This window comes from Myotis davidii, unplaced genomic scaffold (genome assembly GCF_000327345.1).
Source record: "Myotis davidii unplaced genomic scaffold, ASM32734v1 scaffold269, whole genome shotgun sequence".
NCBI lineage: Eukaryota > Metazoa > Chordata > Mammalia > Chiroptera > Vespertilionidae > Myotis > Myotis davidii.
This window is the reverse complement of record NW_006383008.1, coordinates 6,830,574-6,848,913: the sequence shown is the minus strand read 5'-3', so window position 1 is coordinate 6,848,913 and position 18,340 is coordinate 6,830,574. Positions and strand designations below refer to the sequence as shown.

The following is an 18,340-nucleotide window of genomic DNA, read 5'->3' as shown; positions in this document are numbered from 1 at the left end:
CTGTGCATCTAGGACTAACACACCTTTGAAATGCCTTTCATCAAGGGCAGTGATGGCGAACCTTTTGAGCTCGGATGTTAGCATTTTGAAAAACCCTAACTTAGCTCTGGTGCCGTGTCACATAGAAATTTTTTGACATTTGCAACCATAGTATAAAAAATATTTATATTTTTGATATTTATTTTATATATTTAAATGCCATTTAACAAAGAAAAATCAACCAAAAAAATGAGTTCGTGTGTCATAGGTTTGCCATCACTGGTTTAAGGCGACAATGACCTGGTTACTTTTCAGATTTACTGTGCTTTAAAATTTTCACCACCTTTAAGAAGTTAAATTGACTTTTTCGTTTTACCTGAATATTTTCTTAAAATATGACTTCTGTTCTCTTGAGAAAATAATGTACATTTATGGAAGAATTAACTTGTATCTGGAAGTGATGCTAATAATTTGAAATTTCCAAATTCCATTGTAAATTTTTTATTGGATTTGATACTTGAGATTTTATTTGCTTGCATGATAGCATAATGTGTTGCTTCATTCCTAGTTTCTCTCTTTTTTAAAAAAAATATATTTTACTGATTTTTTACAGAGAGGAAGGGAGAGAGATAGAGAGTTAGAAACATCGATCAGCTGCCTCCTGCACATCTCCTACTGGGGATGTGCCCGCAACCCAGGTACATGCCCTTGACCGGAATCGAACCTGGGACCTTTCAGTCTGCAAGCCGACGCTCTATCCACTGAGCCAAACCGGTTTCGGCCCTAGTTTGTCTCTTAACTGATTTTTCCTCCAAGTACTATAGTCTCTTTAAATTCTTTTCAAAATCAGAGTATAATGATAAGGTTTCCAAACTGATTCTGTAAAAAGCTAGTTTTAAACATCAGAATTATCTAAGTAGAACTCATTTAAAAGAGCAACACTTATGAAATGGTCATATCATAAGAATAGAATCATAACTTTAGCTTTTTCTTACAGATAGTTGCTGAATTCCTTGGAGCCTCAATTGATACTGCATACTACACAGAAGCTTGGAATTCCTCATGTTTTAAATGGGGATGTAGAGGGCAGTTTTATGACATGGATTACTAGATTATCTACATTTGTTATTAATTGCTGACTCTTTACTCTCAAGTCAGCTTGTTCCAGTCATCAGTATGATTTGATTCTCTCTTATTAGTCAAGAAACTTATTTTTAAACAGGTTACAATTTGTTATTAAGATAAAAGCAACAATAATATAATATTGAAACCTTAATTTTGATATTTCAAAGAAATGAGTTTCTTTTCTAGATTTTTAAAAATAGTTTTGTAGCATTTTTAAATTTACCATTAATTAGTTTGTTTTCATATATTTTTATTTGCTTTTCTAATGACCTCTCATTTTGGTAAATTGTAAAGTAATTTAAATAGTGTATCTGTAAATATGTATACTTAAAATGATGTAAAATACTTTGTGTGTGTGTATCTGTGTTTGTGTGTATATACATTTAAAAGGCTTTGCCTAGCCAAGGAATTTTTTTTTATCTGTATAAAATTTTTGTACAAAGGTTGCTTTCAATACCAGTAATGTATAAATAAAACCATGTAAAGTTCTGTTATATTTTGATTAGAATGTTGTTTTTTAAATGTGTTTAGATAATACTTAAAAGGAAAAAAAGGTAAAACTCACGGTGGACATGGGAGGCTATTGTGAAGTTGTTTTGGTGATGGTGCAGATGGCTGAATGTCTGTGCATGGATTAATTGGAGAAAACCAGTTGCCTTTGCCTGCTTTCTCACAGCAGGTACTAGCAGACTGAAGCAGACCTCTGGGCAGGTGTCCTCAGCTAAAATCAGGGCAGTACAGAATCTCTTGGGCGTCAGATTTGGGGAAAGCAGGTAAGGATTGACTAGATTGTGCATTATTTGTTTGCTCTTCCCCCTCCAGATTCATAGGACTGTGGGTCATTATCTAGGCTTAAGACTCTGGAAGTGCCTTAGGAAATTGCCATTTCTCCTATGGTGTGAAGGGGAAACCCTGCTTGGTAGATAACAAAATGAAATAATTAACTGGTTTTTGTAGTGCCTGCCGTATTGCCTATCTTCTTCCCTCTCTGAACTTCCAACATGGCCTAGAGCAGTGGTCGGCAAACTCATTACTCAACAGAGCCAAATATCAACAGTACAACAATTGAAATTTCTTTTGAGAGCCAAATTTAAACTTAAACTATATAGGTAGGTACATTGTTATTAACTTAATTAGGGTACTCCAAAGGCTTAGGAAGAGCCACACTCTAGGGGCCAAAAAGCTACATGTGGCTCGCGAGCCATAGTTTACCGACCATGGGCCTAGAGGGTTGGACCTCAGTTCTCCAGTGCCTACTGTCACTCAGAAGAACCCATACCACCAGGTTAAATGAGTTGACAAGCCAAAGTAAAGTGATAATTAAGAGATGCCACTGGTTTAAAGAAAAACAACAAACAAGACCCCAGAAATTAAAAATAAAGCCAATAAACAAAAGAAAAGATTTTGGTAATGGGATATAAATATAAGAAATAATAAACCAAGTATAAATATATGAAAACATAATATTTAAATAAAGAACATAACAAAATGGAGTAAAAGTAGAATGGATACAGTTGAAGAATGAATTGGTTTGAAAATCAGATTGAGAAACTTTTAGAAGAAAAAAAGTACAAAAAACAAAACCAAATAGTAAATATGAATGCATATTTAAGTGAGGTGAAGGATAGAGGATGTGCCAGTATTAGAGTAACAAAAGAAGACCAGAAGAGGAAAAAAGATTGAAGGGCCAGAGAGTCAAATGAGATAGAGAAGGAAGTACCCACATCTAGACACACAGTGAAAGGAAGAGTTTCACCCTGGCTGGTGTGGCTCAGTTAACGTTGGAGCAACATTCCATACACTAGAAGGTGGCAGGTTTGATTTCTTGGTCAGGCACATAACCAGGTTGTAGGGCTCAATCCCTCGTCGGGGTGTATGTGGGCTGCAACTGACTGGTGTTTCCTTCCTTTCTCTGGAATCAAAAAATATTCTTAAAAATTTTCCAATTTTTAGTAAACATCCAATTTGAACAAGCCTCATTTGTTGTAAACACTATTCCAAACCCACTGCTCTTCAATGCCACCTTGCCAACAGATTGGGTGACCATATATGTGTAGGTTTCTGGACTCTGTGTTGTGTTTATTGGCCTGTTTGTGTAATCATGCACCCATGTTATCACTCTTAATTACTGTAGCTTTCAATGTCTTGATATCCAGGAGACAGTAGTGGCAGTAGATCTCATCCTTTAGTGTGCTAGTTTCTGCAGAGACTGGGATGAGACAGCCGGGGAGCCCCTTGTCTTTCCCAGCAGCAGTGCAGTGCCAGGGTTACTTCCCTCATCAGGACGTTTCAGGTTATTGCTGAGAGGTTATGGGAGAGTCTCCTACTCTGTGCTCTTGTCACTTTCAGATTCTCTACTGAAAAAGAAGTAAATTTTCCTGAGCTGTCTGTTGCAGCCTAATAGAAGATTGCTAGAACACAACCTACATACAGATGCAGCCCACACCTCAGTGGTCTAAAATTGCTTAATTTCTTTTTGAGATATTTCTTCTTTTAGTATAGCATGATTTGCAAGAACACTTCGGTTTTGACTGTCACTCCATTATTGGGTGTTCACATTTGATGAAGCTAGACTCACCCTGAGCAGCTATTGATGAAATCAGACACCACCCATTGATTTGTGACATCGATTCCCAGAGCAAGTAATCGTCTGAAAGAAATGCACTCACTCAAATCACTGTAATTATTCACAAATGAAAAAGGAAAATTCTCATTTGTTTCACTTTTCATTTCCAAATATCTTACACCAGGAATGGCTGCAGCATAGTGTCAATTAGAGAAATATTACAAGAGAATTGCAAAGCACGAAACAACATTTTGACCTTGGGAGAGGACTAGGTTAGACTCCATTGATCAAAATCACTGTGCTCATTCTGGATTGGGCCCCACAGCCAGCTGATTAGGGCCTTTATATTGGCAACCAGCCTCAGTTACCTAATTAGCCAAACATGGTCCAACTTGAAGGTTCTTTGATCCCATTCGTTATTACTTTGCCTACCTTATAAGGTAAGTGGTCAATAAGTGGATTTTCTTGGTTATGAGAAATATAGGAAATTCCTGTGGGGAAGATCTGAAAATTTAGGAAAGGAACACCAGCTTTTTACAAAGGAGATGCTTAATTAACATTTGATAGTGAAAGAAGAGTCAACAATATTTCTAGGACCTGTAGCCATTTAATGGTAAAAAGTAGTTATTTTTAGGAAACAGGAATATTTGTCTAAAGGATCTGACTTTTGCATGCCAGAATGTATGATTGTATTTCTGGTTTTCATGTTGGCCTAATTTTCTTTTATTTGCTATTTTAAAAGTAATAATTTCCAGTTTTTAAGGATATCGTGGCAAAAAGAAGCATTAAATAGTTTAGGATGGTCACACAGAATATTAAATGAATTAGTTTTTCCACCATAGGTTTTTTTGGTTAGTTTTTTGTTGTTTTTGTAGTTGTTAATCCTCACCTGAGGATATTTTTCCCATTGATTTTTAGAGAGACTGAAAGGGAGAGGGGAGGGGGGAGGGAGAGAAAGAAATATTGGTGCTATGGAGACATTAATTGGTTGCATCCTACACACGTGCCAACTAGGCACAGATCAAACCTACAATCCAGTTATGTGCCTTTGACTGGAAATTGAACCTGAGACCCTGTGGTGCATGGGCTGGTGTGCCAACCACTGAGCACACTGGCCAGGGCTAGGACTTTTATATAAAACTAAAGGCCTGGTGCATGGATTCGTGCACTGGTGGGGTCCCTCGGCCTGGCCTGTGGGGATCAGGCTGAAACCAGCCTGGTACACAGATTCATCCAGGGCGTGTCCAGCCCATCTCGCCCAGCCCCGACCGGCCAGACCCCAGCAACAAACTAACCTACTGGTTGGAGCATCTGCCCCTTGGTGGTCAGTGTGCGTCATAGTGACTGGTCAAATGATCGAATTAAGGGTCGGACACTTAGCATATTAGGCTTTTATTATGTAGGATAGAAGTTCTGTATTTTTATGTGTTAAAGGTATTATTTTTTAATAGAGAATAATGGCCAGAAAAATTTAAATGGATGATTAAGAAAGGATGGAACTTAGCAGCAAATTGTTGCTTCAGTTAATGAGGTATAAGTCCAAGATTTTAAAGTTTCTATAATTTTTGAATTTGAAACAACTTACAAGTACATAGAGTAAAATATAAAACTCATTAATATCCCTTTCAAATTCTGAGAGAATCTGTTTTTTAAATTTTATTTTAGAAATTGTTTAAACATGTATGCACATACAGGTATAAATTTACATAAATGTACACACTGGGTAAAAATCAGTCATGCTTCCTGAGAAGCATCTTTTTCTTTTTGCCTCTCTCTTCCTCCTCCAAACTTCCCCCTTGCTTACCACCTCCTACAGACCACCAGTAACCTATATTAACTTCCCAGTGTGTGTCCTTCTGTTCTTTTTCCTCCATGCTCATAATCACATACCTATACATCTCATATACAAATGCACATATATATTTTTCTATGATTTTATTTTACTCAGTAATATAGTCTTACATTGCATCTGAGGATCAATGATTTGGAGAGACTTGGCATCTTTATGGATAGTAATTGAGTTCTAAATCCCTGAGTATAGTATATCCTACCATTAATTTATTTAAACAGTGGTGTGTGTGTGTGTGTGTGTGTGTGTGTGTGTGTGTGTGTATACTTGGCATTGTCAACTGTTCTCTCCTGGAAACTCTCCTGCTTTGGTTTCAGTGACATGACCCTCATGTTTTCCCCTTTTTTCTCTGCTATTTTTCTTGTCCCCAAGTGATCTTATCTACCTATTCAATGATTATTCACAAATGCTTAAATTTTTATCTCTAGTTTGTATCTTTTTATTGTTCTCTAGACTCAAATGCTTTCTGGACATCTCTACTTAAATTTTTTTTAAATTTTTATTTTATAATTATAGTTGACATTCAATATTATTTTATATTGGAGGCCTGGTGAATGGATTCATGCACATGTGGCGTCCGGCTGGCCTGCCCCGATGGGGGCCCATTGGGCTGGGCTGGCTAGAGGTAGGGGCTGTGGGCAGTTGGCTGGCCAGCTCTGTCCCCAGTCTGGGTGTTGGGGGTCGATCCAGTGCTGGGCCAGCCAGAGAGGGGGTGGCACCTGATCAGGGCCTGGATCAGGCTGGTTGGCTGCGCAGTGTGTGTCATAGCCACCGGTCATTCCAGTTGTTCTGGTTGTTCCGCTGTTCTGGTCACTGGGCTTTTATATATAGATAGGAGATAGATTAGTCTCAGGTATACAGCATAGTGGTTAGACAATCATAATTCACAAAGTGCTCCCCCCGCATCCCCCCCGCACCCCGCTCCGATATTTCAGGTACCCAACTGGCACCATCCATACTTATTACAATATTATTATCTATATTCCATATGCTGTACTTTACATCCCCATGACTATTTTATAACTGCCAATCTGTACTTCTCAATCCCTTCACCTTTTTCACTCAGTCTTTCAACTTCCCTCCCCTCTGGCAGCCATCTGTTTGTTCTCTGTATCTGTTTTTGTTTTGTTTTTTTAGATTCTGCATATAAGTGAAATCCTATGGTATTTGTCTTTCTCTATCTGACTTCTTTTAGCATAATGCCCTCTAGGTCTATCCCCGCTGCACAAATGGTAAGATTTCATCCTTTTTTATGGATGTGCCCACTCTGCCATTCAGTTTTGTTGGGGGGAAAATCTATATATTTTTCCAATTGTAACTTCTGCCATTGCTGTACTTAAAAAGCCTTCCTCAAAAGCCTTCCTCTACTTCAAGATTGTAAAACATATTCTTTTACATTTTATTTTAATGCTTTCAGAGTTTACCTTTTTAGATTTAATACTTTAGTCCATCTGGAATTTATACTGGGTTGGGCAAAAGCAGGTTTACAATAGTGGGTACATAAAAGGTATTCTCGTATTATTATTTACTAACTACTAGTGACCCGGTGCATGAAATTGCATGGTCCTACCCACCCATGCACACCATGCCCACCTGCCTGCCACTCCGCCTTGACACCCTGACCTCTCCACCCAGAACTCCGCCCCGACCCCTCTGGCCTTCTCTGGTCGCTTTAAGCCCCTCCCTTGGTCCCACGAGTCGCCTCGGGCTGGTGCCACCTCCTCCGGGTGCCTTCCCGCTTCTGCCCCATCTCTGGAGCAATGCGGTGTCTCCGCCCTGTCATGGCATTGGAGGAGAGCGTAGAAGCCTCCCCTCTGCTGCAGAGTTTCAAGCGCCACTTCCTGGTGGTGCGCTGTGCTCCTTCCCCTGGCAGGTGGGCAGTAGGCGCGCTGAGTGCTGAGTGCGAGCAGTGGGTGGTGAAGGACTGGTGAGGGGGGCGCTATGGGCTCTCCTGCCCTCCCCGCCATGGAATGGTCCTGCCTCCTCCGGGCACCTCCCCACTTCCACCTCATCTCTGGAGCAACGCGGCAGCTCCACTCCTACACGCATGCAGTCTCGTGCTGAACAGTTGTTACAGCATGAGGGCATCACAACCATTAGCATATTAGCTCTTTATTATATAGGATTGTATTATTTTCTATACAAACAAATGTAGAGCTACTTTTGCCCCACCTTGTATTTGTGTTTGGAGATAAGTAGGGAAAATATAACAATTTAATGTTTTTTTCTTGTATTTTTGAGTTGATATTTGCTTTTTTGCACTATTGGTTCATTTTATATGTTAGTGGGAGTCCTTAGTGACTAAGTACTGTGAGGGCTGGACCAGGCATGTCTGGTTCATTGTTGAATTTCCTGGCATCTACTAGGTGCTAGAAAGATTTTGGTAAATATTGAAGGAATGATTTATGGAAAGAGAAAATTGTTTCATTATTTGTTTTAACCTAATAACACTTTCTTGCTTTTCCTCCATATATTTCACATTTGGAAGTCTTCCACATCTTAGAAGATTTTAATGTACCAAGTATTTTAGCCTCATTGAACCTTGAAAAACATTAAATTTTTCAGTGTGAACCAAATAACGTACTCATGTCAGCTATGTTTCCATTTTTTTCCAGGTCTCAAGTTTGCTAGAGCAGTTTATATTCACTTTTCCTCTAAGTTAGCAAAGCTTCCATGAAAACATGTAATCATATGTCTTATTGCTTATTGTTTCTGTGTCTTCTTAATCTTTACTGCTATTCTGTGCCAGTATCTGAGGGTTTATTTGGCTGATTTCTGTTTTCCTCATTTGTACTTTTAGTCTTGAGTGGGAGCCATGGATAATATATAACAAGGACCTTTGTTTTTCTGCTGATGATTATTCCTGTGAGAGGAACCGAGTTTTAAAGTGAAAAGACAATTCAGCCCACTGTTATTTATTGATACCTTCTGTGTGCAAAGACCAAAATGCTACAACCATCACACAACTCATGTTAGGTACAGTGCCACAGTAAGAGTTATTTAAGATCATGTAGGATGTATGGTAAATGGGGCATCTCAGATGGTAGAAAAATGAGTAAAATTGTGGAATAGATGGCATTGTATAAACATGAGGGCCAATTCATATGTCACAATGACAGTCAACTTTGTGCGGGAGAGAACAGGATAGGAAGGATATTGGATCAGATTGTGGAGGGTCGTTAGTGTTTTTTCAAAATTGGATATTCCCTGGAACCATCCTATTTCATCAAGCATGGTCCATAAATATTAGGGCTGGGAAACCATTCACAGTTTTACTGCCATGAAAAAACAATCTGCTGTTTTAATGAGGCTGAGTCTTTATACATTACATCCAGGGGTGCTATTAACCTCTGTGTTCTCTATATTTCAGGCATTAGTCTCTTACCATGGGGGATTGGAACTCACTGGGTGACATTCTAGAGGAAGTTCACTCCCACGCAACCATCATGGGGAAAATCTGGCTGACCATCCTCTTCATTTCCGGAATGCTGCTACTTGGTGTGGCTGCTTAAGATGTTGGGGATGATGCACAGTCAGCCTTTGCCTGCCCAGAAGCCAGGTTGCAACAATATCTGTTATGATGATGCGTTCCCTATCTCTTTGACCAGATTCTGGGTTTTACCGATCATCTTCGTATCTTCTCCCTCTCTGGTGTATATGGGCCATGTCCTTTATCAACTCAGAACCTTTGAAAAGGAGAGGAAGAGGAAAAAGTCACACCTTAGAACCCACATGGAAAATCCAGGGCTGGAATTGGAGGAGCAACAAAGGATAGAGAACTGAGGAGGTTACAAGAGCAGAAGAGGATCCATAAAGTCCCTCCGAAAGGATGTCTACCGCATACTTGTCTTACACATCTTTTTTTTAAAAAAATATATTTTATTGATTTTTTACAGAGAGGAAGGGAGAGAGATAGAGAGTTAGAAACATCAATGAGAGAGAAACATCGATCAGCTGCCTCCTGCACATCTCCCACTGGGGATATGCCCGCAACCCAGGTACATGCCCTTGACCGGAATCGAACCTGGGACCCTTCAGTCTGCAGGCCGACGCTCTATCCACTGAGCCAAACCGGTTTCGGCTTGTCTTACACATCTTGATCAGACCTGTACTGGAAGTAGGGTTTATGGTAGGCCAGTATATTCTCTATGGGTTTCAAATGCACTCCCTCTACAAATACACTCAACCTTCATGCTCCAATGTAGTGGATTGCTTTGTATCCAGGCCCCCAGAGAAGACCATTTTCATGCTCCTTGTGCACAGCATTGCAGCCATCTCTTTGCTCCTTAATGTACTGGAACTATTCCATCTGGGAATCAGGAAAATCAGGAGGGCACTTTATGAGAAGTCAGGCAATGAGGGCATTGACGATGAAAGGGCCCCTCCGTTTCATTTGAGAAAATATTCAGTGCCTCAGCAATATATGATTTGCTCCCCCTTGTCTGAAAGAATCTACTTCATGCTAACAATCAGCAACAAGTCATTCAAGTCAGTGTGCCAAAGTCTAAAGCCTTGTGGTAAATCCCACAACCCAAGCTACTGAGGTAGATCTTGTGGTAGTGAAAAGGACTGGGCTGAGGAGGGTCAGCACAGCGGACAGCTCCATGTCCACAACCCATGTCCCTGGGATGACGGTGCTAGAATTCAGCACCCGGGACAGCAACCTGACCATTCTTCCTTTGGCATACAGAATACCATGTCCCAGTACTGGCTAGGCACAGTGATGCCTTCTAGACATTGTCCATCCTATGCAATAGGAACCTGGAAACAGTCCTGGCAACGCGCAGGAAGCCTCTCACAGGTTTGCACAGTCACTGCAGAGGCAGCAATGGCAGCGTGAGAGAGAGTGGAGTCTGGACAGACAGATCTCGCTTGGGCAGTCGCAAGGGCAGCTTTCTGTCTAGGCTGCTATCTGAAAAGGGACAGCTACACAGTGACTCAGGTAGCTTCAGTTCTCGGACTAGCTTGTGCTTTCTGCATCAGTAAAACAGCCCCTTGCTCTGCCTTCAGCCAATGGGCACAAAACATCGATGGTAAGTAAAGACAGACTGATCGAGGAACAATTACAAGAAGTGTTCCATTTTGGCCCCTTTTTAGCCTTCCATTTCCTTCTTCATGGTGTGTATATGTCTGTGTTGAAAGAGAGGGAGAGGAGGAAGGGGAGGTTAATTTATAGAGAGTTAAATTAATTCATTCAAGAAATTCAACTCATGAAATAAACTTAATTGAAAACTTTATATCCATCTGACTTTTAGGTGCTGAGTGTGTAAATGGATAAAATACCATCTCTGCCATAAAAGGGAAAGTTAGGTAAACATGTAAATGTGATAATGCGTAAGGTGCATGATATGGAGGTGGGCAAAGGAGGGAGTGGTCACTTCTTTATGGACCGGTCAGGAAAAGCTTCATAGTTTTTACTTTTCAATTGCAGTTGACATTCAAGATTATATTAGTTTCAGCTGTACAGTGCAGTTATTAGGCATTTATATAACTTACAAAGTGGTTATCCCCAATAAGTCTGGTACTTACGTGGCACCATGCCAAGTTATTACAGTATTATTGATTAGATTCCTTAGGTTGTACTTTACATTCACGACTATTTTGTAACCTGCTAATTGTACTTTTTAATTCCTTCATCTTTTCACCCAGCCTCCATTCCCCCTCCACCTGGCTACCCTGTCTGTTCTCTGTATCTATACATTTTTTGGTTTTGTTTGTTCACTTGTTTTTTAGATTCCACATATAAATGAAATATGCTATTTATCTTTCTCTGTCTGACTTATTTCACTTATAATTCCTCTAGGTTCATCCATGGTTGTCACAAATGGTAAGATTTCACTCTGTATTATGACTGAGTAATATTCTATTGTATGTCTGTACCGCATCTTCTAAATCTTCATAGTTGAAGTGACTTTTGAACTGCGTCGTCAAAGATGTGAGTTTTCCAGGCCTAGGAGAACTGGGGTCCATGGAAGAGGCCATCCCAGTAGAGGGCACAGCACAGACAAAGGGAGAGGTGTGGCAGTAGGGCTCTCTGGGGAGTCATGTTTGATGGAGCACAGGGTGGGAGGAGGGCTGTGGAGAGAGGGAAGGCTGGAGAAGGGAGCATGGAGGCCTTGAAGGGCGGCAATGGAGAACTCACAGGGGACGTGGAGCAGAGGAGTGACTGGCTCAGAGTCACTTTAGAAAGCTCTTTCTGCCACAGTGTGGAAAACAGATCAGAGGCGGGGTTGTTCGTAACCTTGAGGTGCCCTTGTCTCACGCCATTATTTTCATAGCTCTGGCATTTAAAAGTCATATACAAATATTTGGGGATATATCTCACAAAGACTAAAATCAATATCATATCGATTTTAATTCTGTTCACTGAACAGCCACTGTGGAATAAACATTCCCTGACCATTGTAAGACATAATGGGTATTTATTGTAGATTCTTTTCAATTCTGGAAAAAAGAATGACATTTGCTTTACCCACTGCTCCAAACTGCTTTTGTTCATTAAACAACTCTTCCAGGTTTAGAGGTGGAACTTCCCCGTTAAGCTCACTTGGTTGAGCTCACACACTTGGTTTTTCCTTTGTTTCTTTCTTTGTGTTAATAGTGATTGAATCCCTCTAACCTAGTTTCATATCTCCTATGGATTTAGAGATTATTATTATTATTTACTGCACTAAAGCCATACCTTGAGAATGAATCATCCTACCTAGATTTCTCCTAAAATGCTTCTCTCAAACTGATACTCATTTCTTGGCAGTGACCAGTCATCTACCTAGGAGACTGTGGGGAGCCGGCATGGCCATAGCATACTCATGCCAGCTCAGCCTGGTTCAGTGACCCTGAGTGGAGGCGATGAAAGGCTTAGAAAAGACAAACAAGAGAATGAAAGCTGGGTCTCGGTGGGACACTGCTCCTCTGATGGACAGTGCCAGTGCCCACAAGCCGTGTCTTTATTTTATAGCAGATGCCATGAGGCAAAGTAAGGGCGTGATCAAGTTGTTTACAGCATTCTCGTGGGTTTCAATCCTACTCAGCTACATGCACCTGAACTCTATCACGCAGGCACGTGGGCCACGTGTTCGGACCATAGGCTCAAGCTTACATCTATAGCTATTGGCTATAATTGTGCTGGGAAGGCTCTGCCCTCCAAGTTGGGACTTGCACGTGGCCACGAGAGGACTGTGCCTTCTCATCAGTCCAAGGCTTGAACCTGTCCACAACACCATAGCCGCGCCTCATAGGCGACTGTGTTAGGTATCAATGCATGGGTGCTCAGGACCCTCTGCCGAACCACAGCACGGTTCTCAACTCTGGCTACAAGTTACAGTCATCTGGGAGCTTTACTTTTTTTCATGCCTAGGACTCAACCCATTCTAATTAAACACAATCTCTGGGGATGGGATGCAAACCCCATAATATGTTCCCTGGAGGCCCCCCATGACTCAGTAGGGTGCCTCGGAGATGCACTAGGGAGCATAAAATTCAGCAATTTCTAACTTTGGTTTTCCCATCTGGTGGGTGCGGTCCGGCCATGCACTTCTTGAAGCCCAGATCTGGGTAGCAGGGTGCTCTCTCCAGACATCCTGTGAACACATCCTTTACAGCCTCACTGACAGCTCAGCCAAACCGCTTCTGTGTCCACTGTTCCTCACTGCCATCTGGCCTGCCTGCCACTCAATATCTCCGTTTCCCTTGACATCAAACTCCAAGACTGAACTATCAAATAGGCCTTTCTCGCTCAATTGTATTTACTCCCTAACCAGAATTCTAAGTTCCTTGCCCTGCCCCTCCTTGTATCTTGGTGTTGATTTCTTTTCTCTGTTTCCTTTCATTTAGCTTTTGGTTTGAGATAATTGCAGGTTCACATGTCATTGTAAGAGACAACACCCTCTCCATTGCTCCCCCGAGTGGTGACATTTTGCATAGGCGACAGCACCAAACCCAAACCAGGAAATTGGATTTAATGTCTTTCATCTGCTCTCATAGGCACTAGGGGTTTTGAAAATTCAGAGTCGAGGAATCACTTTGGCATGATCACATATTTAGACTTCTGATCCGATCAGTCAGGTAACAGGTAAGGGTATGAACTAGAGGAAGAGACATGGCTTCTCTGGCAGCAGAGATTTCCTCAGGCCACCAGCTGTGTCATCTGTAACAGGGATCCGAGGCAGAGAAAATCAGTTTACAATGCATAATGATATGTCTTTATTTCATCAACAGAAATGGTGTCTAGACAAAATTTAGTTAACACTAGCAATTCAATTGAAATTTTTTTTTGCACAATAGTGTATTTACAATGAGTAAATGAAGTTTCAATTCATTAGTTCATAGCAACGCTTTCCCCCCCAAAAAAGGTAAAAATTCTTAGTTACAGAGAATAAGCATCAACAGCCGTTTTCATCATTACAATAAAAACCACAAGAAAAACCACAATCACTTAGAAAGTAAAAGACAAGCCTAAGAACTAGTATAATAAACTGATGCACTGAATTAAGTTACATTAATCGCATAGAATCTGTGTAAAAAGTATGTAGAAAAACACCTGATGTAACCTGTTACAGTCGTTGACCAGTTATGAGAGGTACAGAGGGTTATACAGGTAGATATGTGTGAAATCTGTCCGTATTGTTCGACCTGGGGAGGAGGAGAGGCGGGGCTGCGGCCCCTTGCATACACTGAGAAGACCCTGTTTTGAATATGGCCTCTGGAGTTTGTAAGGCATGTATTAGAGGTGCACTTGCATCCGACTGGTTCTGGAACAAATTCTCACAGGCCCTCTTGGCCTCCCAAGCAAAGGTGGGTGCTTGCCCGGAATGGCTCACGGTGTCTAACCAGCACCCAAAGCTCCCAAGTGCATCTGGAATCTTCCTGATTACTCGCTGGAAGTGGCAGGTCTACGTCCCAGCGTGCATGGGCACCCCAGCATTCACACATGCAAAGTGCACTGCGGGGACTCGAGCGGAGGTCACCCCTCTGCCTCCAGACATGTTTTGGTAGAAGGCTAAGCATCAGTCTGTAGGAAAACCCCACTGTGTCCAAGTCCTTTCCCCTTTCCTGATACACAGGAGCATTTGGCACTGAATGCCAGTCTACCTGAAATGAATGGCCTGGGTGCACTTCTGCTTCTAAGGAGGGCCATGGTTTCCTCTGAGGTCAATAACCTGGAATGAATGTGAGAGTCAGAGCTGTCTGTCCATTGCTTGATACTGAAATGCGCACATCACGCCACGCCATGAAATCATCTCCATATTACAATGAAAACACACCGATAGCCATTTGATATAAATATTACCTCCCAGGGTGGAGTGTAGGAAAATACTATACATTTAACTTTTCTTTGCAAGAAATGTTTTTGCACCGTCAGTTGAATAATTTATCCTTAATCTGCCACAATAGTTATTTTCTATGTACAAGTACTATTTGCACATACTTGTGTGCAAATATTTTCTATTCTGCAGCATCCGTCTTTGATGCTTGGGTCATGAGATGGCCTGGGCAGTGTTAGAAACACACAGCTTGAACACAGGATGCCTCCCCACGGCCACCCAGGGCCCTGCGCTGTGGACTGACCTGCCAGAAACTGAACCTACAACAAAATCCTCAATTTGGGCAAGAAACACTAATTCATGATCCAGTGAACAGCTTTATTCTTTAAACACACACACACACACACACACACACACACACACACACACGCTATGTTCTTTCGTCTATTTACAGTGATGAGGAAAAAACTTGATTCTTGCTTCCTTCTAGATCTGACTCCTCCACTAAGCGATAGTGGAGCGGTTGAAGTCCTTTCCTATGCAGCTCCCAGTTTGAATGGGGTGTGATGTATAGACCTAGGGAGCCAAGAAGGGCTTTGAGAGAGCCTGGCAGGATTCTGCTTGTGTTCAGAGGATTACGCTGCCCCACAGTGGATCAGCTCACAGGGCAGGACTTGGCGGTTTCTTTAAACGGCTTATCGTTTTTACACTTTTGTTTGTTTCTTCTTCTTGAATGGCCATCATAAAGTATTAAAGGAGAGAGTGTAGGTGTGGACCTCTTGGCAACAGCACTGAACGTGACACTGTGCCCACCTGACCTTGAGCAGTCCCATGCAGGCCCTCACTCGGCTCCCTGCCCTCCTTTTCAAGAAGCGGCAGTTGGCCTGCTAATCAACAGCCTTTTTTTAAAGTTCCTTGGGAAAGCAAGATGAGGATTAAATCCAAAATCATAGTGCATCTTCAAAGCAGCATACCTTCAGAAAGACAGTTAATAAATTACTTGTACACTATACAAAATCACACCGTCTGCTGCAGCTCACCTCTGATGCCGGAGTCATGGCCAGGGAACCCAGAGGGAGAAGCAGGAGGGCCTAGGAACTGCCAGCCTTTTTTTTTTGCAACTGTTTTGTTCCAGAATCAGTATGTAATAGAGTTCATTTATTCAAGGCACCCCCAGATAACGCAGAGAAACAAACACATACAGCAAAGCACTCGCCTGCCCGAAGCCTGGCCAACCTGAAGGAAGTGAGGCTGCCTGGAGACACACATAGAACAAAGGGGAGGGCTAGATTCAGGCAGCCATTAGCTCGTCACCTCCACTGTCCCTGCCCTGACCCATCCCAGGCCCAGACACTCAGAGCCCAGCCCCTACTGGGCTGGCGTAGGGGTCCTCCTAAACACTCCATGGTGGGAGGGTCCTTTATTTTGGTAAGAAAGACCCTAAAGATCATTGTTCCTTACGGTTAACTTGCTTTTCCTTTTCCTACGAGACACAGGCTTCACTAAGGGATCCCAGGGGAAGGAACAGGCTGGTTTTAAAAATTCCACTTGAGGCAATTTGGATTCTGGTCCCCAGCTAGTCCTCCCTTCGAATGAACCAGGAAATAATCTTGACAAACACATGCTTTAGAGCAGTAACAGACATGGACATGTTGCATTGCACAAAGTTAGTCACTGTTCATGGTGGATGGTGAACAAAATCGGAACAAGTTTTTAAAAAGAAATCGAAAGACAGTTTTTCAAGCAGTGTTTTAAACCAGTTCCTACAGCAAGGGTTTGGTTGGAGAGAGGAATAAAAGTGAGGTGGGGGCTGGCAAGAAGAGGAGGTGGATCCAGTTAGGGTGGAGAGAAAGAAAGAGAGCCCTTCCCACTGGGAGCGGCCACGGCACAGGTGTGTGCAGACCGACCCACAGGGACAGGGTGGACGGAATGTGGTCAAGACTACCAGTTGCACGTGAGTTGTTACCAGGATAAATGATGCCAACAAGGCGTTTGAGCCTGGTTATGATCTGAGCAGAAAACATTCCTTTTTTGAAAAAGAGGAGGTCACTTAAAAAAGGAAAACAAGAGAGTTCAAAAACAAAATACTGCTGGCTGACTCCACCGTAACACAGACTTGGGATGGATCACATGATTCACATTGACTGTAAATTCAAACTGTCACCAGCTTTCCACAAAGGCGGGCAGACCTCTTGGTGAAGCGCAAGACCTGTCTACTAGGCAGAGAAATACCAACAACCGCGATGACAGGGGCAGCTCTGGTACAGAGCTCAACGAGACAAGCATGCGCACACCACACACACACACACACACACACACACACACACACGCACACACACACGAGAGGAAACGAAAACCCAGAGGCAGGTTTTAAAAGTGGAGCTAGTTTAAAAGAAAAGCCTTTTTTTGTGTTTTAATCCTACAGCGTGAACCAACATATTTCTGGCATTCATACATATTCCAACGTTTAGCGCTAATATTTGTACAGAAAAAAGTTAATAATACTAAAACATGTTGCTATGATTTCACTTTCGCCTACATCATATACTAATTCCCCCTTTACATGCAGCTTTAATATTGTCCAAACAATGGCACAAATAAAGAAACAGAGTCAACCATCTAGTCCCCAGCGCCCACCACCCCATCCCCACATCAAACCCTTAGGGACTCTTCCCCTGGCCAGGCTGGGCCCGCTGGAGCGAGGGAGCTGATTCCTCCTCCTCTGCGGCTGGGGCAGGGTCTCAGCACCCTTTCCTGTAAACGTGGCCAGGGGCCCACACCCCCCTCCCCCAACCCTTCAGAGCCAAGGGAAGCTGCTCTCTGTGGGTTGCAAGCCAACCAGTTTTGCAGCAAGAGAAGAAAATGATCATCAGGTGAGGGCAGGTGTGTGTGTGTGGTGGGGGCAGGGTCAGGGCAGGCTCCTGGCCACACCACGTCCAAAGACTCAGAATGAAATCTGCCTGGGGACAAGATACTGGTGGAAAACCTCAGAGTTCAACTCGAAGCATTTGGAGAAGGAAGGAAGGAAGGAAGGAAGGAAGGAAGGAAGGAAGGAGGAAAGAAATGCTCTCGCCTGTGTCCGGGACAGACCTTAGGCTCAGTCTGACCTGCTCTCTCTGACTCTGGGTGAGCGGCACTGACCCAGGACAGCCGCGCAGAGGCAGGGCCTTGGGGCTGCAGGTCACCCGCTCAGGTGAGCTCTCCCAGGCCAGTCCTGCTCAGCCGAGTCCTTCCAAGTAGCAGGTCCTGCCGCACTACACTCCTAGGGCAGGCGAGGCCAGATGAAGTGCTGAAATGAATGGGACTTACTCCCCGGGTGAGAAAGCAGGTCTGACTTATATCTAGGAGCCAATGCCTACTATTTCGATGCACTTTCGAGTGAGATGCACAAACTCTCTCCCCACTTAGGAATCTGAACATCCAGCATCAACTCCGAACTCTCCATCTGCATTTCGACTTTGCTTAGGAAAGGTGGGGAGGAGGTGAGATAGAAAAATATTCAAGCAGATTATTGTCGACACATCCTAGGATGAATTCATTATTTGGCAATTGTTTTTT

General features: G+C 42.6%; 2 protein-coding genes across 2 annotated transcripts in view; both read left to right on the top strand.

Moving 5' to 3' along the window:
- Nucleotides 1-1,303, top strand: part of CASP8AP2 (caspase 8 associated protein 2) — a 36,998-nt gene extending 35,695 nt beyond the window's left edge. The window contains exon 11 of the mRNA XM_015557690.1: nt 977-1,303. Coding sequence (XP_015413176.1) covers nt 977-980 — 4 coding nt within the window. The 3' untranslated portion in view covers nt 981-1,303. The remainder of the gene's footprint in view (nt 1-976) is intronic.
- A 7,546-nt stretch (nt 1,304-8,849) lies between these two features.
- Nucleotides 8,850-10,756, top strand: GJA10 (gap junction protein alpha 10). Its single transcript, XM_015557680.1, is given in 8 exon segments — nt 8,850-9,066; nt 9,068-9,285; nt 9,288-9,365; nt 9,602-9,970; nt 9,973-10,063; nt 10,065-10,291; nt 10,294-10,512; nt 10,515-10,756. Coding segments are annotated over 8 exon segments (1,557 nt in total). The 5' UTR covers nt 8,850-8,905; the 3' UTR covers nt 10,709-10,756.
- The last annotated feature ends 7,584 nt before the right edge of the window (nt 10,757-18,340 follow it).